The 23675-nt window shown below is 29.7% G+C and overlaps 1 protein-coding gene across 3 annotated transcripts in view; it reads right to left on the reverse strand.

The window, feature by feature from the left end:
- Window positions 1-408: 408 nt before the first annotated feature.
- The window catches only part of Tsp26A (Tetraspanin 26A), a 35574-nt gene continuing 12307 nt past the window's right edge, over window positions 409-23675 (reverse strand). The window contains exons 6-9 of one of the 3 annotated variants that reach the window (XM_085806863.1): window positions 22800-22850; window positions 18051-18167; window positions 17576-17692; window positions 409-10031 (exon numbers count right to left, since the gene is read on the reverse strand). In XM_085806863.1, the coding sequence (XP_085662989.1) occupies window positions 9963-10031; window positions 17576-17692; window positions 18051-18167; window positions 22800-22850 (354 nt within the window). In that variant the 3' untranslated portion in view covers window positions 409-9962. The remainder of the gene's footprint in view (window positions 10032-17575; window positions 17693-18050; window positions 18168-22799; window positions 22851-23675) is intronic. The other 2 variants (XM_035355170.2, XM_035355164.2) reach the window with 2 other exon arrangements.

Genomic DNA, 23675 nt, shown 5'->3' on the forward strand with positions numbered 1-23675 from the left:
TTTCTTTTTATCCCTAGAAGGGGAACTCTAGAATTAACAGATTAAATGTTTTCTCATCTAACACTTCAGCAACCTATGGCCAATACTAACAAATTCAAGTATTTGATTTGGATGAGGAATAGTTTTTTTTTTTTTTTTTAATTTGTTCTAAAGTGTTTTTGCCCTCCTCGAGGCTCTGGCAACCATTCTTACTTTTGCAAAGATGTCCGTTTTGAAGTTTTTAAGTAATGGGATTTTCACTTGTTATCCAAATCTTCTAATACAACAGATCTAGTTACTTCTAGTATGCTGAATATGGTTAATGGTTACTGTATTTATATATTTTCCATTACATATAAACAAAATATCAGTCATGTATTATTAAAATCTTATTCCCTTGTGGAACATGCACAAAAATAATAACACGACTCACTGTAAAAAAAAACTATTTATTTCCATTTATAAAAGTTAACTTTACTGAAAAATGTAAAAAGCTCAGAAACATCAGCTTGTTAACGCAAAAGCGAGAATTCTTTTTTGTTCTTTTCTGAAAATGCATAAATAAATTACACTTTATATACACAGCTCAAGCATTTAAAACATAATGAGATAATATATGTATTGTGAATATAAGCAAAGAGCTATCCAGTACATATTTTTTAATAATACAACAATTTTGGATAAAAAAAATTACAACCTAAATTTTTGCTGCTAATGCCATGTAACAGAATAGAACACATACAGGGTACAACTTACTATTAAAATTTTAACATTTTAATGTGACTAGCAGTAACTGTAGAACATAATAAATAAATATATAATCAAGTATACAAACAACCAAATGGAGAAATTAATCCTTCATTTAAATAAAGCAGCTTTCCATATTTGACTGAACAAGGGAAATGAAAATATGAAAAACCGAACAATACAGAGCATAATAAATATTACATTAAATACTAAAATAGTTTGGTGAAAAAAATTTACTTACTTAAAACAAGTAAAAGTTATACAAATATTAAGTCACTTATCAAACCCTACAACACAAATAATGTATATAAATTTGTAAATGTACAATCTTGTTAAAATAAAACATCTATAGCTGCACCGACATAGGAAGATAAAAGGAAGTTATGTTTTTAAATTAGATACTGTAAAATATAAGAACCCTTTCACATTGAAAATTTTTTTAACAAAATGGAAATGAATTGTTATACAATATCTACCTAATAAAATAAAAGAATTGCTAAGAAAATATTAATATCTGATACACAGCAAATAACAGGACCACATAAATATATTCATTTAATGGTTACTACATATCAATACAACATTCTATATGAAATCCTTACAAAAAATATACCAACCTACACATTTTATAAAGAACTTATCTGCACTGAAATTAGTGCACACGAATTCTTTAACAAAATACATGCTTTCAGATTTTGGAGTGATTTAAAATACTGTATAATGAAATGGAAATCAAATATAAAAACTTCTAACTGATGCACCTGAAGAGATTATCTAGAATATATATAACATTAATTTTAGGTTTTAATTTAAGGGAAATTTAAAATACTTGGAGTAAAAAGCACATGTTATATATATATAAAAATGAATATCTTACATGACCAGGTTCAATGTTTTAACTATAGATGACATAATAACTAGTTTGGGAAAATGGCAGTAAAAGAAATGTCTTAAAAGTTACTGATAATTTGAAGAAAAATAAAGATTTATCCGGAATATTTTTAGATCTCTTTAGAATACAAGAATATATGAATCCATTTCAGGAATATTATTAATTTCTTATTTTAAAGTTCAGAACTTTAAAAGAAATTAACTTAAAAATGTTGCCACATGAAAACACTCATTTGCAATGCGCTTCTGCAAACTAGCAGCTTATTTGAAGAAACACCTTTCAACAGAGAATAAAATAACAGGATAAGAAAATGAACAAAAAATTAAGTAGAATCTTTTTCAGCAAAGATGCACTGAGGTAATTCAAAAAGACTTCTTCATAAAAATATGAAAATAATTGTGTAGAAATGATTATTCTTTTAACCTGTTTACAAAATAAATGGTGACCAACACTTCTAGTAAAAATGTTCTACGAAATACAGTAACTAGAAACTAAAAGTGAAATCCAGAGAGACAAGTCTTTTAAACAAAATGATTTAATTTTCAAGTAAAGTGACTGGCAAAATGTTTATAATGCAATCTCTAAAATGATCCCTGTAAAGCTCATGTGTGTGTAGCTCATGTGTTTTCTTGTAGAGCTCATAAAAAGAATGGCAGAATTTCCTTATTCAGCCACATGTATGAAAAGTAATATTCAACCACTTAAATTTAAATAAATTCCAATATTTTTAATCAGTTGCATAATTGAATTTTACTGCATTTATACACAAAATAATAAAAAGAAACATATCAATATGCTTTATATATCAAACAGCCAGTGGAGTATTTATAACAATTAGTGTATGTATAGCAATAATGTATTTAAGTGCATTTTTATATTCTCAAACATCAATATGTACCATTAAACTTTTCTATAAAGGTAATATTCTAAAGGAAATACTCTAATTTTTGTCTAAATGCAAACACTTTTGTTACTGAATGTCACTGTGACCTGAACAATGGGTTATTAATTTCTAAAATTTAGTTGTTAATATATAAATCTTAAAAATAAGTAAAGAAATTCTCCATTACTTCTGAAAAGGCAAAGATCAATTCATTGAAAGATACTATAAGATGACTTTAAGCATAAACTAACTTAAATAGAGCAACCCCCCCCTAATACTTAAAACAAAACAAAACATCAATATATATATATATATATAAAGTTACTCTTGATAAATTTTAAACAGAAAATATATTTCAGAAGACATCAAGAATCATTCATTAATATTTAATTAATTCTGGGTTTAAAAACTTTTTAGTTTAGATATTAATTTACTTTCATTTTGTAATAATTACAATTGTTGAAATAATTAAATACAATTTTGCAAGTACAAAGAAGGGATTTTAAGCAAAATGTGGCTACAAAATAAAAATTATTTCTAACACAAGTCTTGTATTAGCAGACAACATAGAATTTGCACTAACATGTTTTTAGTTTTTGGGGCCAAATGTTTACTGAATTTTCTCATTATGAAATCAATCTTGAAATAAACACCATCATAAAGAAATACATCATTTAAAAAATACAGTTTCTTCATGTGCATAAAATGGCAATTCAATGCAATATGCTTTCAGAATAGAGTGAAACTTTACCTATTCTAATATCAATAGAGAAAATTTAATATACAGTCCAAAAAAAAAAAAAGGGGGGCCAATTTATGCATCAAATAAGAAACTCTCTTATTTAAAAATTACTCATTTGTAACAAAGAATGTAAAAAATAAAATAAAAACATATAATAAAATTAATTAAAAAGTATGCATTACATTAAAAACTCAATATAATAACTGAAAAAATGAAAAACATATCAAAAGTTAATAAAATTGGCAATAAATAAATTTCTAAATCAGCAAAAATAGCTTTACACAGAAAAAACTTTTTAATATTAAAATAATTTACTTCCATTATACTTAGATTTATAGGAAGAAACAAGTATATGCTCTGAATAATAATTATCAAAGAAAATTAAATAAAAAAGAACTAAAACACTTGCTATATGATGAACAGAATAAAATTCCCACAGTTTTGATGCACATTCCTTTATATAGGCCACCATATTCTCATAATAAGTGTATAGTATTTAAGTATACTTAAAAACTGCAACCCATGAGCACAAAACACCACCAATTATCGCATGTTCTAGTCCTGGCATTACAAGACTGTCATGATAACAGTTCTTCTAGCACGCATAACCAGTGCATGACAGGAATTTTTCCTCATAACAATAAATTATATAATTTCATAATAAATTAACTAACTAAATGTAAAAAGTGAAAATGAGCATTTCATTAACAGTACACATTTCTTAGAAAAATCTTTAAGCAAAATTTAGAACTTAATGAATTAATTGTTTACAAAAAACTAATATAAATTATCATCCAAAATCATGAAAAGTTAATAAAGTAAATTTTAAATAAATACAACTTTTCTGGGGAGGTTAACTGTCATGATCGATTACTAAATAAGACTATTTATCAAATGAAGGAACACTTTATGGAATAATTTTAGTAATCAGATAATTATGGAACTTTGTTTATAATTTACAATGTTATCAGTGTTTCACACATCACCTAATATATGTTGATCATACTATATAGATTCTTTAACACCAGCGAAATCTATCAACTATTTTAATATTTTTGTTTTCTAAGTTCCATAGTGACATTTTTGAAGAACATAAGAGAATTTAAAATTCAGAGTTTTTTTTTAATAAACAGTTTTAAAATGAATACAATCTTTTTTTTTTTTTTTTTTTTTTTTTTAATTTATTTATTTTGCATTACATGAAGCTGAATACAAAAAGAGTTTTATTTAAAAATTTGACTTTCTACTTTTCAACTAATATATGATTATATAAACTCACTTGAAAAAATTAAGTAGTGTAATAAAATATGCATAAAACAAAAGGCAAGGTAAAAATCCAGAAACTACTACAAGTTTAACAAAATTTATCTGTCTTCCTGCCAAATATGAAAATAGCTATTCCATTCTTTAATTTTTTTAAAAATTTCTCATTAATTTCTTATATATATAGTTCCTACACATGCTTATTATATATAACATGCATTCTATCATCAATAAGTATCCACTTTATTTATTAAATTAACATTACACTACCATTAATAAGTCTATCAAAATGTTTGTCTTCTACTGAAGAAATATGATTTATATATATTATATTTAAAATTCTACTTTATTAAATAATTTTATTTAAACATTGCTCTACTGAAGCAGAATATTTTAAAAACTGAAAGTTGGATGTAAAACTTAAAAAAAAAAAAAAAAAAAAAAATACAAAAACAAACAAAATTTAATTGGCAGCTGAAATAAAAGGTACTACTTCTGTTATACATTCATTCACATTACAAATACTTGAAATATTTTTCAAGAAAGACATGCCTTTAACAGATCTAGCACATGTACATACATATCATTCTTCAGACTCGCAAGTAACGACATTTACACATTGATAATCATATTCTATATCTCAAAAGAAGTTTTTAATATCATGAGAAAAATTATAGCTTTCAGCAGACAAGAATACATTTGTTCAGGTACTCATGACCACAAAATCCATACTTTTAGACTATATTCAAAATGAATAATTTAACATGAATTTCTAGATTTAAATGGAGAAGACTGGAAAGATTGAAATGCACTTTAAAGATTCTAAAAAATATGAGCAATTAATTAATTATGCATTTTAAATTCATATTGCAATTGACTGAGGAAATCACAAAAGATTATGAATATTTTCTTAAGCCAAAATACTATTAGTTCTCAGGTTAAAATTTTATGTACAACTACATTGTGCAGATGTAGTGTTATACTGGTAACACTATTAAAATGTACAGACACCTAAATATCTAAATGTGCTTACTACCAAGCATTGTGGTGACAAATTGCACTTTTACATTTTCATATATAACTCTTAAACACATATATACATCCACATATTTACACTATGAATATACTTTGAAACTGTCTACAATTACCTAGATATTACATACATATACATCTCTAAGACAAGCACAAATATGAATACATAAAATTTTAAATATTTGTATAAAATATGTACTGATTTTAAACAACATAAGCACAGTGGTTCCAATCTTCATAATTCCCTACATTTGAGAGTTAAAACTTCTACTTCAGCCATACTAAACTGACAATACTAGAGATTTGAAAATATTTTATATAACTTACAGCTTGGAAATTCTGTTTAAGAATTATTGTAAAAATATAAGAAAACACAGTATAAAGTGATTCTCTTCTTAAAACAGTTTATGCTAATATTTACTACTGAAACTGAATATTCTTTAGAAGTTTCGATTTTGTTCTTCCACTTCTCATGAATTATTTTTTGATTGAAGGTTTGAAACTGCAAGTAAAATTATGCTGTATAACAAAGATTTAAAATAATGATATATTAAACATTCTATCTTATTTAAGAAGAAACCATTTTAATCTCATTCGAATTTTAAATTAATTTTATAAATTACATAAATCACACAAGATTTGAAGTATTAAACAGTTTGCACTTAAAAATTTTCAGATAACTGATCAGAACTACTGAAAAATTCCCAAATGATTATTAAAATGCTTAGACTAAGAAGAATTTTGAATATATAAAAATTAAAATGAATAATTCTATGTCTTGTAGTATGATAATTTTTATACTAACATTTTGAAAATTATATTTCTGAATTATTATCAAACAATTTGACTCAGCATAGCTATGGACTCATAACAGTATCTGTATTAAATGCCTAAAGCTAGATACAAAGATATTATATTTGAAAGACTAAAAAGTTTATTTAAAATATCTTCATAATAAAATCTGCCCTTTAAACAATATGACTTAACTGATAATTTTTTCTCCTATGTTTGAAATTACTTATTTCTGCATAGCAATAAATTCATTAACTTCAAGAATGGTTTAGGAGACTTGAAATAAAATTCTCAATTAACTAACCTTTCTGATAAAAAAAAAAATCTAGGCAAACAATTTGCTTGAAAAATGATATATAATTAACAAAAAGTTGCCTTTATGTATCCAGTCTTGAGTAAAAGAATTAGAGAAGAGCTTAGTTTATTAAATAACCTGGCCGTATGACATTTATTATACAACATATAGTAGCAGAAACATTTTTTTGGGGGGAAAGACTAAAATTATAAAATACTGCAATATTACTGATCAGTGTCACCTTTTAACAGCAAAATTTTGCAATGAAAGAACTTTAAAAAATCTGTTTTCAAAATACAGCATATTTAAAATAAAGCTTGGAAGTAGAATTCTAGCATAACAATTTAGTTAGATAAAATTAAAACAGTATAAATATGCACAAATTTTGAAACAGTTATAAAAATAATTTTGGCACTGGAAAAAATTCAAAAATATTCCAAAGAAGAAAAGCTGCAGACATTAAGTAATAATTATTTTTTAGTTTTAAATTTAACTGCATTTTAAGATAGCTGCTATAACCTTCATAATGATGTGTTTACAGCAAATTAAGCTGCCAGTAAACCAACACTGTGCTAAGGCATCACATAGTCAAGAATACAACACAGTTTGCAAATTTCAATTTGTCGAGAAAGTTGCCAAAAAATTGTGGTTTTTCTGTAATTATTCTAAATTTTTTCTTATTACAAAAGCATTATAAAAATCTGGGAATATTTTATAACTAATCTGTATATCCTATATTATCTGAAATTTCTTCTGTAAAGTTCTTATAGATGAGAATAAATAATATGATGACCAATAATGAGATATCATAAATTGTTTAAAATGCAGTCATTAAGTTTTTTAGATTTGAAGAAATATCTCTTTTACAAACATTATTTTACTTTTTATAAATGTTTATTATTAATATAAGCTAAGGAAATTGCAATTAATCAATAATATAAATACTACAAAATCTATACTATTTGCATTTGCAATACTTGAAGTGCATATAATAGGTAAGATAATATATGCACAGGATATAGACAGGCAGTGTTTTTTAAAGACTGCTCATCACATCTTTGTCAAAAAGTCCTAAAATTTGTAAAGTGAAATATTTCATTGAAAAAAGTTATGACAATTTGAAATAAAAAAATTATTTCGTTTACTGGGCATTTTTAACTTCCATATTGCAAAGCCTTTCAACGGTGAAAGTTACCATTTTCTCGGTTTTATAATGTATTTCCTAATGTTACTGAAGGAACCTACAAAGTTGGTAATTTGTCTTGCTTTTGATTTTTCATGACTTAATTGAAGTTTATAATCTTGAGCTAGCTTTATCATTGATCTGCATCTTAAGAAAAAAAGAATATACAAATGAACGTAAAGCATAACAAATTAATCCAAAAAATTACTTAAACAAAAACTAACAGAAATTACAGACACACTCATTGAAGATATATAACTTTGAAGTTGTAATTAGACTGGGAACCACCACAGAAAAGTAGTTTAAAATTCAGATTGGGAACCACTATAGAAAAGTTGTTTAAAATTCAACACAAGAATTAAAAATCAGAAAAACTTGGCAAATACTAATAAAGTTTTCCAAAATATGTTCAAATACATTTAAATGCAAACTCATACAAGCATAGATATTCATTAACATTTTATGCAAATAATAATTCATAGAAATAAAAACGAATTATATATGAGTATTTAATTATAATTGAAATACCTTAATAAAGGTGCTGGTATTACATAGTATATTGTTCATATTGCTCATATTTATTAAAGGAAAACAACCTGAAATTAGAAAATTTCACAATAGCATGATTATATATGGTTTTTACAAAGCAAATGTTAGCTACCATTTGGTCCTCAAAAATACATGGAGAGCAAAATTTAAATTAAACTAAATAAAATGCAAAAAATTAAATATAATTTTAGTAAAATAAATAAATATATTATGTCTAAAATTTAAAAAATTCTTCCACTACATTATTTTAATTTTTTTTCCCTTTTTGAGTCTCTATTAAGTATCTGGAAATATCAAATGATGGAAATGTTGATTACATTTGTATTATTATGAAGATAGTTAAACTAGTTACAAAATTTGGTAATCATTCACCACTTTTAGTTACTTATTTCTTTCTGAGATTGTGTCACTATAATGCTATTTTTAAACTTGAGCATGTGATAAAAGAGTGAAAAAAGGAAATGATTAAAACAACATCAAGTTTAGTACCTTGATCTAAAAAATAACTATCAATTAAAAGCAGTAGATTGCACACTACAATTAACTAAAATGCCATTTGTTATATTTTTTCGACATTCAAAAGTAAATTTCAGACTTAAAAATAAGTTTTAAAATATTTGATTTAAGAAAGAATTTTTCAAATACACCATTCTATAATTTTAACTCTTTAAAATACAAAATACTAAAGTTGCATTAAAAACATGAAATAATGAATATAATGTGCAAAGTACAATTTTTAAATAGTTGTTCAATCATATGCACATGTTCCATTAATTTCATATGCATGTTGAAATCTTCTAGAAAAATGCAAAAGCATCCTTTAAATTACATGTTTACATAGCATTATTAATTTGACAATACAATTAATTAAATGACCATGAAATATTCATTAAAATAATATAATTTCAGAAGCTATACAAAATAAAAATAAATACACACAAATACATATTTATCAAGTACAAACTGTAAATACAGTTTCACAGATTGTAATACATAAAATAAACATCAAAACTTTTCAGCATGTCAATCATATATCTCAATATTATCAGCAAAAGCTTAAACATATGAAAAAGCTTAAAGAAATTTCTTTTCCCCCCTCTTTCTGAACAAACCTTGTTTTAAGTGTCTTTTGTTCTTTCTTTTCAGAAAATAAAACTACTTCTCAACAGAATCCAAGTTTATCAGTCAGTCTTTGTTATGTCTAGAATTAAATATTAAAGACTCAGCATTTCACATCACAGTTACAGACCATGCTGAGTTTCTTTCAGGAAATTTAATGCAAAATTCTAAATAAACCACACTGTACAAAAAGGTATCTTCCAGCACAACAGCTGCTATTTCAGTCACTATGTTGATAAAGTGTATTTGTTCACGTGACAATGAGAAGTCATTTACACCCATCATAGGGCAAGCAAAAGGTAATTAAAATCTGTCAGGAAAATGCCATGTTGCCTAATATAATTAAGCTGTATGGCTGCAGTTGAGCTCAAAACTGAGTTCTCTGAAATTGTACAGTATTCATAAATTTTACTCAAAAAGTTTCACACTGATTGAATTCTTGATTTTTTGTCAGCAAAGGTGGTGAGACCTTGCTGACATTATTTGTCAGTGCCACTTCGCTTTCTGGGCAAAAATGTCGGCTCGTAAATTCTGGGCAAAGCATATACCTAAAATCTAAAAACAATTTAAGATTAGAAATTTAAACCTGAAAAATAAAATCACAGCATACAATTTTGCTATGCCAAATGCAGTAGACTCCCAATTAATTGAGGCAGTACTGGGGGCAACATCCATGATTAACCCCAAATTAAGGTTAACCCGACAGCAGTAAAAATACACAGGAAAGAGGAGTAACCTATATTATCATTAATAGAAAATCATTATTAACAATTTACCTATATTTTTAATTAGTTTAATTTGGAGAATACCTTTCTTTGATTACGTAAATTAAATCAGCATTTAAAAAATGAAGAATATGCTTCTAAACAGAAAGAACAATATTTTTATTTATCTTCCTTTTGTATTTTGACAAAATCAATGTACATACAAGATTGATGGCTGTACACTTAATTTTTTTTAAGATTTAGTAATTTACGTTTAATCAATAATTTCACAATATTTATATAATACAGAATACATACAATTAAATTATCTACTGTTATGGATGAAAGCAATTCCTGAATACTGTGACATGTTGCTATTATCTCATATAATTTTTCCCATTTTTGTAATTACTATAAAAATTTTGCTTTATTCCACTTGTTTGATGGTAATTTTTCCATCATTCTGCAATAAATAATTAAAAAAAAAAAAAAAAAAAAAAAAAAAAAAAACTCAGTTAATCAGGTTAGGTTAGGTTAGGTCATCTGCCACAAGGACTATCTGCGTCAGGGGAGGGATGCCTTTAGGGAGGACAAACTGCCTGGTATTTATGTTACTGCCTGGTATTTAATTACACATGGAGCAAAGAACAAAAATCAACCATGAAGCCTGCCTGTTTCACCTGGATTTGAACCCAAGCCAGGATTTGAACTACCACTATTCAGTCTTAACTCCTTAGCCACTGGTGGGGTCCCAGTTAATCAGGAGTTGACTGCATATAATCTTATATTTTTATGTAATAATAAGTTTCATTAGTATGAAGTACTAATTAATAGAATTAATTCATAACATTTACATAAATATAAAATGTAGTTTATAAATGAAATTTTCTGAATAAATATGCATTCAAATGATAGGAACAGTCAATTCTAATGATATATGAAATTTCCCAATAAACATTATTACCAGAACCATAGTAAAAAATAGTATTGAATTTTATCAACACTTTAGTTTTTAAAAGAGGAAATCTGCCATAAACTAGACAGTTATTTGAAAACTTTAGCTGCTTTTACTCTTAAAGCTATAAAAAATTTGACTGTTCTTGGTAATGGACTGAATATAAAAGTGATACAAAGGCGTATAATAACAACATAATCTAGTAGGTCATAGGCTGAAATAACTATGTGCTACTGGTCCAAATTAATTACTAACCCCACCAAGAGCCACATAAAAAATTCTTCATTTTTTTTCCATAACATAATAACTTTCAGAAGCCTAAACATAAAAATTCCATGCATTTATGATTCCAGAAATATAAAAGTATGTCTCAGTACTTCAGAAAAGGTTTTCCATTACTTTATATTTCAAGACTATTATGAAATCTTCATAGGTTAAAGGATCTCCATGTTTCAGTTCTGAAAAGTCATTAATTCAGCATGTACAGTAATATAACACAATTTTCTCTTCATGGCTATGAATAAAATTTTCTAATGCAAAGCTATAGGGCAAAATGCTATCTAAACATGCAAATTCTCACATGACTGCTCAATAACAGTTGCTGAAAAATATTTTATTTTCAGTTAACTGTCTTCTCTGACCAAACAATTAAGCTGCCTATCTACTCAAAAAGATTATAAAAACATCCTACCAATTTCAGTGCCAAAGGACCAACCCACAAAGTTTTTAAGGCATCATTATGCATAATGTTCAGTAGCAGCCTACTTATAGAATAATGCTTCATAAATACAAATCACACTTATGCTGATAAAATCATTACAAATACTGAAGAATATATCAGGTTTTAATGAAAGTTTTCTGCCACCGCAAATAACGTCTGCACAAACAGTTTGCATTGAAATATTTAATCATATTTTGTCTTGGGATTTTTGGCATTTGAAGGAAAGAGACTTGCTTTAGAACATGTGAAATTTGTAAAAAATATATCATTGTCATTAAGTACAAGGTGTCTGAAATGGAACTATCATGCTACCAGATCAGAACCATCATTTACTTCCAAAAAGTCAGCTACAGAATATCACCAAATAATGTATACAGTTTTAGGTACTAATGTTGTATCATATGACACTATGAAGGTTTGCTACCAAAAGTTCAAAAACAAAGACTATGACATTCAAGAAGCAGAGTGCTCTGTCCAGACTAGTGATGTTGATGAAGCCTGCCAGGAAGAACTTGTAGAAGATCAGTATGCAATCACTTGAGAGCTTACTAAGGAGTTAGATGTCAGTGCCATATTCATTAGTCGCACTATGCATCGCATAAACTTGATGTACAAGTTCAATCACTGGATGCCACATTAGCTGACTCAAGTAGATTAGGACAGAGGTGTTCAGGCCTGCACTAATCTGCTTGAATATCCACACAAGGTCAAAATTCTGGACCGGATCATCACTTGTGATGAAAAGAAGTGAACTTACTTCAACAACACAGGCTGAAAAGGAAGGTTAATCTGCACTCAGTGAGCCTGTCAGCAGCGTTGCAAAGCGGAGTTTGACTAACAAAAAGATCATGCTTTGTATCTGGTGGAAATGCCATGGTATTATCCACAAAGAGTATCTGGAAAAAGGTAAAACACTCGACAGTAAGGCGTACAGCAAGATGCTGCTATCAAGGGAAAATGTCAAACTGAGTTCTGATGCAAAAAGGTAATGTTCCATCAAGATAATGCAAGACCAAATGTGTCTACATTCACCATCTGAATTCTGTGCAGACTCAAATGGGGTCTTTTGCCGCACCCGCCATACAGGCCGAACATTGCTCCTTTGGATTTCTACCTTTTTCAACACTTGCACATACATCTTGCTGGTGCTATCTTTCACTCTCCACAGGAAGTCCAAAATGAGGTTGATTTGTTTTTGGGAGTTGTGGCCACCAAACTTCTGGGCTGAAGATTTTGAAAAACTACCCAAACTTGGCAGAAAATCATAGATTTGTATGGTGATTGCTACCCACACTACAGGTACTGCTTTAATTTTTTTTCTAACTTTATTAAGAACGTTTTTTGTTGGAAAACTTTCATTACAATTAGATAGTCTCATGTTCTTTTTTTTACATGATACTATATGATTTTACATTATTCAGATTATCTCATAGAAAGTCTCCCTCCTATCAGCAATTTCGGGAATTAATTTTATATCACAAATACTTTCTCTATAATCAGAGCAAAATATACATCAAATATGATAGCTTTTGCTCACTCACTTTTGTAAACAATGTGCCAAACAAAAAAAAAAAAAAAAAAAAAAAAAAAAAAAAAAAAAAAAAAAAACACCAAAAAAAAAAAAAAAAAAAAAAATGTTAATTTTGTATCAACCTCTACTTGAAGCAAGTAAATTCTTAATGTCTAATGACACTGAATCATTGCATACACATTAATGCATACACAGCCCATGTAAAAACCATTTTTAAATGGAGCATCCATTACTTTCAAATTTCAAGCAATAATAATTGCTTAAATGTAGCATATAACAGATTTCATGGATTTACTTCATTTTAACACTGTGCTAAATGATGGAAAATGTCTATCAACCGTATTGTTACAAAATGTCCGGCTGTGGTAAGATAGCTTCCCTGCAAAGTGGGTTTAGGGTTGCCAGATTAGATGTGAAATCGCCCATTTGGCAACAAAATTGGAAATATGCCATAGATGGAGCAAAAACATACTAGAAAGAATTCTTACTGGTTTACCCAAGAATGTTCTTGAGCGCAGGTCAAAAGCTAAATAAACTTTGCCTATATGCAAAATAGCAGTGTATTGCGAGTTTTAGCATGAAGAGTAACTTGAATTCAGTACTGTAGCAGTGTCTTGATTTCAGAGATTAGCTTGAGAGCGATCAACTGAGTCGGGAGTTGTACTTTAGTGATTTGCCAAGAAGCTGCCTTTACTGTTACAGATTGTTTCAGCGTGTTTACCTTAGCTTTTCGATGACTGTAAGTATCTTTGGAACTGTCCTGGGTAATACTGGCAAATAAATTGTGCTCCAATTCTTCATCGAGTGTTATCTTCAGTTACTCCAAATCCATGAAACCGTAGAACGCAACAATATGTTTAGGCCACTTAACTTGTTACCAAGATTTCATAGCCCTTTTTTTCCCTTTTTAAAAATCCCATATATATCTTCAATACATTTTACATTTCTTAATTTTATCTTTTTATTGCTTCAAGCTTTCAATATTGTGCATGCAGTGAACTTGATGAACACTGCAGTAAAGCTATTTTCTAAGACTTCATAGATCTGCAAAGGTGAGTTATTAGATGCTTTATATCCCAGGCATCTATTTGACTTCAGTATATCCAGGAATAAATTTAAGATGCATTTGTTTTTAGTACCATGGGCTGTATAATTTTTTGTTTTACCAATATTCCATATGGCTTAAAATAAAATTTGTGTTAAGATAACTGTCATATATATTTTAAATTACATTTCTTAACCTTTGCTCTTTAGAGATGATTTCTCAGCACATTGAAATAAATACATCCAGTACTGTTCAAGAGTCGCCTGCACAAAGTGTTCAAGCATGCAAGATGTTCCAGATAGAATAACACTGAATCAAAACATCAGATAAATTAAAAATTTAATCACTATTTTCCATAAAATTGTTATACTTTTCAATGGTAAAGCTAAACTATAACATAACTTAATATGAATACTGTGGGCATGCAAAACAAGCTCACCAAAGCGAATTTTCATCGATATTATCAATAATTTTAATAATTTATGAATTAAAATTTCCATTATTATAAGGGCTTCAGGGGTTGATACCCAACAACAGCATGCATGATGAATGTATAACACAGAGTTACACAGCTTACCTGGGGTCAGCAATTTGGATGCTGGGCACTTGATGACTGGAAACAAATATCTGCTAAACACCTCTACCAGTTTCATTTCTAACTGTTTTTGGACAAATGAAAGAATTTGTGTGTAGTGAAAAACCTCATGATTTCATGGATTCTAGAGGTCAACAGGAGTCAGATTAGAGATGTACAGATTAGAGATGGCACCATAATCCATAAAATCTACACACTTTTCTAAGAGTTGAACTCTACTGCGGATCCTTTCTAATGAGTCATACCCACTTATGCCCAGCATTAATTACAGTGGGTTTGGGCTCTTCTAACAGAACCATGTACATATACACTGGTGTGCAAAAATTAAGGATGAGACGGTTTTTTCAATATAACTTTGTACAAAAGCTTTCCAAATCAACACATTTAATACCGTAAGATCCCCAATAGGTAAGGACATGAGTCATGTAAGCAACACTTACTAAAAGAGAAATCAGAGGGATAAAAAGAAGCTTTATTGAAAAAGTAGCATGGAGTGCAATGCAACTGAAGGCCGAAACATCCGGTCTTTAATAGGGGATATGATCTCACCTGACTGCTAGGCAGGTTTCACAGCGTCTGCCCATGCTGAGAATGAGGGTGTCAATGAGTTGTTGAGGCATTGCTGCCCATTCGTCTTGCAGCGCCAATCGAAGCTCCGGAATCGTTACTGGTGGTAAGGTACGAGCTGCCAAGCGTCTGCCTAGAAAATCCCATACATGCTCGATGGGATTGAGATCCGGAGATTGTGCCGGCCAATCCATATGTTCAATATCCTCACTATCTAAGAGCTGTTCGGCAGCTACTGCGCGATGACATGGTGCATTGTCACCCATGAAATGGAACTGCGGACCCCTATAGCGCCTCTAAAAAGACACACATATGGAAGAAGAATCTCATTACAATAACAGGTCCCGTTGACTGAACCTGCATCAAAGATGTTAAGGTCTGTACGACTACCAAGCATGATGCCTCCCCAAACGAGAACACCGCAACCTCCATACCTGTCCCTTTCAATGATGTTCAATGGATGATTGCGGCTTCCCCGCTCTCTCCAGATGAGTATGCGATGAGAATCGCTACTCAGACTGAATCTGCTCTCATCTGTAAAGAGTACTCGTCCCCATTCATTCTCTCTCCAATTCCGATGTTCCCGGCACCACAGAGAATGCCTTCTCCGATGGGCAGGCGTTAGAGGTACACACTGTACAGGGCGTCGTGCAAACAGACCACCACCGTGCAGTCTTCTGGCCACGGTAAAACGCGATATCGGTCGTCCAGTCGCCTGTGTCGTGTGTCTAGCAATTTCTTCCGCTGTCTGCCGGTTTCTTCTGGCCTGTAAGGCAATATACCGGTCATCTGCGGGTGTGGTTCCTCATGGACGACCACTACTAAACCCCCAATATAGCTGTTCCTGTAGTTTGAAATTCTCTCCAAAGTCGTGAAACGATGCTGTAAGCAATTCCGAACTCTGCAGCCACACTTGTTACACTGCGGCCTTCCTCCAACTTCCCAATGATTCGACCTCGGGTAAAAGCATCCAGATGTCGTCTAACAGATTGATTATTCGCCATTTCTCGCTGAGGCAGCAACTCGGTGTGATTTTAACTGCTATACGGCGTGCAATCTCTTTGCCAGAAATACTGATCTTACACCGACAACATGCTTTATACTACTCAGACACTCCCCCATTACATCTACCTGCATATCTGAGCATGTGCTACCGTACATCACCTTACTTAATCTCCTGATTGGTCTTTCTGTCTGCTCTGCCTCTTCGTTCAGCTGATAGGCTAATTTTTCGACTTTGTCCTTAATTAGTGCACCAGTGTAGATATGTCTAGTGACAACAAATTATGGTTAAAGAAACACTGATATAAGTTTGGGATCTTGCAATGATCACCTCACATTTTAGTTATCAACCACATCTGGGATGCAATCCATAGCATTGTGAATACAGAAATCTTGCATCTCAGGATACAACAAAATTATGGTCTGCTCTGCAGGTATTCACTGCTTACAGAATGCGCCAGCATATTTGTCAAGTCCATGTCCTATGCTCTTGTGAAGGACCTACTAAGTATTTGATAGGTGTATTTTTTTTGGGGGGGGAGAAAGGTACTACAGTATTTTTCTAATTAGAGTAATTTCCTTTCTTAAACTTTGATTTATGTGTACTCAAATAAATTTACACTACATGTCATCACAAAATCTGTGCATGATAGGAAAATTACATATTGGATTCAGGGCTATAATTAGTGGCAGATTCAATATTTAAATTCTCACGACAAAAAGAGATCAAATCTATTACTCAGCTTAATTAGCAATTTATGTGATGGTTACTACTTGACACTAATCAGTTTTGAAATATATATTTTAAGAAAAAAAAGGGTAGTTATTTTTTTTTTCCTTTTCAATTGTTGTATTCAAAGGAATGTTTGGAAAAAAATTCCTCTGTAACTGATTCATTTGCTAAAAAAACATACTTCAAGAATTTACACCTTTTACTGTTTAATTTAAATCATTTCTCTCACGAAAAATAAGCACATACCTGAGCAAATGCAATGGCTAGAACAACTCCAGCCAAGGGCAACAGATTCTTTTCTGCCCACTCTTCACCTGACTGTAAGCAACCTTTTTCAAATATGACACGTGACCTGTCACGCTCCTGGAGATTCAAATATATTCATATACCATACTTTTTATAATTCTACTTACCTTATGAAGCTAAACAAACATAAAATGAAATTTTCCTTGCGATTTTACATATAATACAAGCACATCATTAATTAAAAGGAAATATATTTTTAGGTACAATCAAAATAAAGTTGATATACTCAAAAAGAAAGAGATTTAAGCACATCAACATTTTGATTTGCACATAAAATTTTGTTCAGAAAATGTAAAATGATGCAAAGAAAATTTCTATTTTAAACCACACAGACAACATAAAATACTAGGTTATTTACAAGAAGCACACCAATATGTTAGTGCAACAGCATTAAGAATTTGTTAAGTAGCGCTACCTGTAGCACGGCAACCCCAACCGAAACTCCCGCCACCGGTACAAGGTTAGCTTCTATCCATTCCTCGCCAGCACGCAAGCATCCTTTCTCGTAGATCACTGTTGACTTATCGCCTGTCTGGTGGCATCAAAATTTGAATTTTTTTTTAAATACTTCACCAAATAATAGCTAACCAACAAGATATCATTCACAAAAATGATTATATACAGTTAAATTAAAGAAACAAATTTATTCAACTTAAAAAGTCCATTTCACAAACTGCATGTTAAGTTCTGCAGTTCTTTAAAGGAAATCTTAATACATCAAAAAGTAAAATTAATGGTGCATGGATAAAAATAAAGGAAAAATTGCAAAGAAACTAAAAAGCAAAAAATTTTTAAAGCATGCAGCTAAAATCATAGCATCTGAACAACGCATATATGAAAATACAAGCAAAGAATCCATTGTTCTAAGATTTCAATATAATAACATAAAAGAAATAAAATCACATTCTATAAGGAGAGGATTTTTATTATTTCTTCTATTTATTTACATTTTTTAAGCATTTAAGTCCAAATATAGAAGAAATTTGGGAGTAACTGTTAATATGACTACATAGTAAGAGTAAAACCACTATAATTCTCAATTAGACTCTTAGAAATAATTAACAATTAAATTTATCCTTCAGAATTTTTAAGAATAATGCCAATAAAAATTAATTTGTACTTTTTATGTTATAATAAAAGTATTAACATTTTAAGGATTTTAAGGGTACATTTAGCAATTCCGCATTCATAATTTTTTTCTCCTAATACTGTACGACACGTTCCTTTATTTACAGTAATGGATTATTAATCCAAAATTTGTATTTTATAATCTGAATTAAAAAGCAGAGATTAGAGGAAGAACAAGTAGGCAGACCAATAATATATATATACATATCCCTTAAGTTCTGCAGTAAAGAATGTAATTGTAAGCTTGTAAAGTGGTAGCATTTTTCATGTCTTGCAGATGATTTACTTAATTTTGTTTTGTTATATAAGATTAATATATATTATACTTTTTGGCATATTTTCAAACCCTATTACTTATATAGAAGCCTTCTAATGATTCAAATTAATTTGTAGTAATCATGACATTTTTAAGCACTGAAAAAATCTAGAGAATTTATGAAAAAATTGGAAAACCAAAAAAAAAAAAAAAAAAAAAAAAAAAAAATTGATAATCTATAACGATCTTCCCCCTCTGAGGCAATTAGACATCATTTATAAAATTATATTAAAAAGAATACACAATGCTCTTATCATAAAGCAGATAAGAAGAGGTTGATACAATGCTTTTAGTAGTATACAGCAGATGAAAAGATGTTGATGCAATGCTCTTAGCAGTATACAGCAGATGAGAAAAAGTTGATGCAAAGAAGTTAATTTTATCAGAAGAATTAATGAGGATTATAGAATGTAGTAAAAGAGAAATTTGGCTAAGTACCAGACTTCATAGTTTAAATATATTATTCTGCAAAATTTTAAAAAAAGGCTTTGAAGCAACATAAGCATTATGACAATAAAAGCAAATTATTCAAGAAAATGCTCATATAAAATCATTGAATAATTGAATCAGTGAAAATAGAATAAAAAGATTACATTATCAGAAACAAACATACACATAAAATCACAAATTAATTCATTCAATATTCAAAATATATAAATTAAGAATAAAATTACAGGGAATTTTTCCATGTGGGAAAAATGTTGAAACAATCATAGGCCTTTCAGATTAGATCAAGCCTAACTGAAAATAACAGTATTACATGTGCAATTTAAAAATGAGTTAACACGTTCGCTGCCAAAGCTGATTAAGAATGTCTGCTCACATGCACCAAGATCCTATCATATATATGTGGATAGTTATAACTCAAAATTAGATAAGCAATACTCAACCTTTCTGCATATTCATGCAAAACTCATCTACAATGCACTACTATCCATTAGGTTTACATGAGTCACCGCACAAAAATTTGAGAAGCTGGATTATAAACAATTCCCAAGTGAATTAAAAAAAAGGTTTGTGTTTTAAACATTTATTCATAGTTTTGGTTTGGTTTATTTGATTACAGCAAAGTCTCAAGGGCTATGTGCCTAAGGAGAAGACTTTCTAAGGGGCTATATGCCTAAGGGGAGGACTTTCTAAGGGGCTATATGCCTTTGTCGAGGACTTCCTAAGGACAACTGACTCTTACACAAGTTACATATGGGGAAAACCATGGAAACACCCATGCAGATAGCCTGTTCACGGGATTCAAACCTCATACCAAACTACCAGTGTTTACTTTAACACTCGGCTGCTGGTGGGCGCTTATTCGTAGTCTTGAGAAATAAATAATCCATTTTAGTATGGCAAGTGCATTATTTAGTCTCGCTCTGCATGCCCAACACATAAACATTCCACACATTTACTATGGTAACACATGTACTTGGTCATTTTGGTAAGGTTGTAGAGACATTAGAATTTTTTGGAAGCAGGAGACTTGAATATTGAGCAATGCCTTCGCCAGGAATCGAACCATGGACCTCTCGAATACTTGCCTAGCGTGCAGACCACTAGACACAAAGGCAAGCTAAGAAAAGGCGGGAGAAATACTTTAGAACGTGATCAATAACCAGTTATCCTGTACCTACAAGTAAACACAGTTTGCCAATTATGAGTATTTTCATAGACGACAATCAATGTGTTAATATACATCAAATATAGTCACTGCCCTTTTCTCATAATCTCAAAAGGGGTTTAAAAAAAACGAAAAGACTATAGAGAAAGAGAGGGCACCTAGATAGATTGCTGCAAAATTATGCATGCAGTTTAATCTTAGACAGATGTATAAATCATTACAGCTGTGATATTATGCCTGGACACTGGCTCTTGCCACCACAAAGCATAACAGCGCTACCTTCATTCCCATGTTAAAAGACTTTTAGTGGCCTACCCACTAAAAGTCTATTTATTATTATCTACCACTATTTGTTGATATCACTGATTACTAGGCATGCCTTTGAAACAGTCATAAATATTTTGCCAGGCTATAAGACTTTGATAGGAGCATATCATTGGACTGACAGAAAATAGAATGGGAATTCTAAAGCATTGCCGAGTATCTGCAGATTCACTATCTGTGTTTAAAATAAAAAGGAGTGTTGGCATGCTTACAGAAAATGCTTAATTACCTCGATGACACAATACATTCACTTCTTCAGCCAAAATATATTACAAATATATAATATATAATAAATATAATGCCTTTTCTTAAAAAATTTATATTATTGTACATAAACATATTTAAAAAACACTTGATAAATCTACAACAAGATAAGTTCCCTGTAATTGAATTCTTTTTTTTTTTTTTTTTAATATCCAAAAAATGTACAGTTATTAGAGGGATTTATGGATTATCAGAAATCTACTGTGTGGTTTTTTTTTTTTTTTTTTAAATTATGAACCAAATTAATTCCATAATAAAGTTTTTAAGTTAAATTAACCTCCAGCTGCCAATTCATATATCTGCATTCAAACATTTTAATTATGTTATCTTTAAATACACATACATGCATCCTAAAATGTGTCCAAACAATTAATGTAGTATACATATATTGAAAGAAAGATTAGATACAAACCGGAAGGGTCATTTTGGAATTGTAATCAACAAAATGAACTTACACATGGTGTTTTAAGGAATTTTAAAGGTTTCGGGCCCAAACTTTGGCTGCTAAGAGGATTAATATGCATACCTTGAAAATCTATAGTAACTCTACAACCCGAGCAAGTACTTTTTTCTTCAAGAAACAAGTTACTGCATGCTGTTATTAATAAGAAAGAAACATTTAACATATTTAGTTGCATGACTAGAAAACTGTCAATATAAAATTATATTTAATAATTTTAAAAGGCCTTTTAATAACCATTAAAGACATTAGTGATAAGAGCTAGCCTATGCAATATTACTTGGGGGAGGGATGTATAAGAATAAAACTACAATGTGTCATCTGTGTCTAACAGAAGGAAAAATTCACATACTCTGCTTATTTACATAAAAAAAGTATGGTGAATTTATTTATCAACTAAATTGCTCAGTGATATTTAAATCTTCATCTATTATGCATATGACTATTATACTCAATAGAATACATACTTGGTTAATCGACTAGTTATGGCATAATGCTAGAAGGCTTTTGTGAAGGATTTATTAATTTTGTTTTAGTAATTTTTGTTGTTTCGTTCATAGCAAACAAACAAGATCTGTCTGCCTAAGAGAAGAGATGCTTTTGCAGAGAACTTTTGAGCAGGAACTGCCCTGTATTCTCAAAGCTGCAAAAACAAGCATGTAAATATCCACTTTCTAAGAATCAAAGTTGGGTAAAACTACAAGTTTTTAGTACTCAATTGTGAGTCTGCCTTTGTGGAGGGCTTTCTGAGTAAAAATGATTTGCATCTATATTATATGCAGGAAAAATTCCCCACAAATTTCAAACTATCATCTTTACTCAATATGATAACTGCAAACTAACAGTGTTCTGTAGCTTTAGCCACTCAGTAAATGGTAGGCATACAGTATATATTTATAAAGCATATCATTACAAGTAAAAGCTTCATTACAAGCAGTTTGCACTGTATTCACAGAAAATAAAAAAAACGTGTGCGAAATATAAAAATATTTGGAAAAGGATGTCATAAAAGTGAAGGAAGGCAAAAATGCCACATTTACATATCATAGTAACTTACATAGTCTTGCTTTCTGACATCATAACCACACTGCTTGTTCTTAATCATTTCCTGAAACAAAAAATAAAAAAAATTATCTTTACTTCTATATATACATTATAAATTAGAAACTGATCTTTGTGATATTTAAATAAATACAAGTATTACTTTATATCAAAAATACAATTTTTTAAAAACTGCTTTCGTTCCCTTTTGCTTATAGAAGGCCAAAATTTCAACTAGAAATCACACATTTGATTTCAAAGCACTATTTTAAATAAAATTATCCTTATTTTAAGAAACATTTACATTTATACTTAAGTAATTTTTAAATGTACTAAAATATGATTTAGCACATTACCAATAATATGACTGCAAAATCACATTGCTGGATATTTATTTATAAATACTGGAAATATTCTGAAAAAGATACAAATGATACTTCAAAAATAGAAGTAATATCCAACTTTAGTACTTTTTTAGCTAAATTTGAAGCAGAATGAGTAGAAACTATCTAAAATTCTTCATATCAGGCCTGTCCAACCCAAAACACTTTGTGAGCCACTTTGGAAATACCCTTTATTCTGTTGGGCCACACTGAATGTAAATATATACAGATATAAATTTCTTTGAGGTGAAAATTTAAACCAGACTACATTATTAATGTAGTTTTTATTATTATTCATACATTAACAACACAGCAGTTACACATTCATGACTATACATGAGTAATTATAACAATAATAATCAATAAAACTATTAAATATTATATTTACTATAATCAGTGAGATACTTGTTTGTCTTTTTTTCACTTGTTTTTTCAAGCCAATCTCAATACTTGTATTTGCATATAACAGACGCTGCAGTTTTTGTGACTTGGGAAAATCATTATTTATG

This window comes from Stegodyphus dumicola, chromosome 12 (assembly GCF_044657685.1).
Source record: "Stegodyphus dumicola isolate Sdum_Otavi_A_Nest chromosome 12, ASM4465768v1".
Classification (NCBI taxonomy): Eukaryota; Metazoa; Arthropoda; class Arachnida; order Araneae; family Eresidae; genus Stegodyphus; species Stegodyphus dumicola.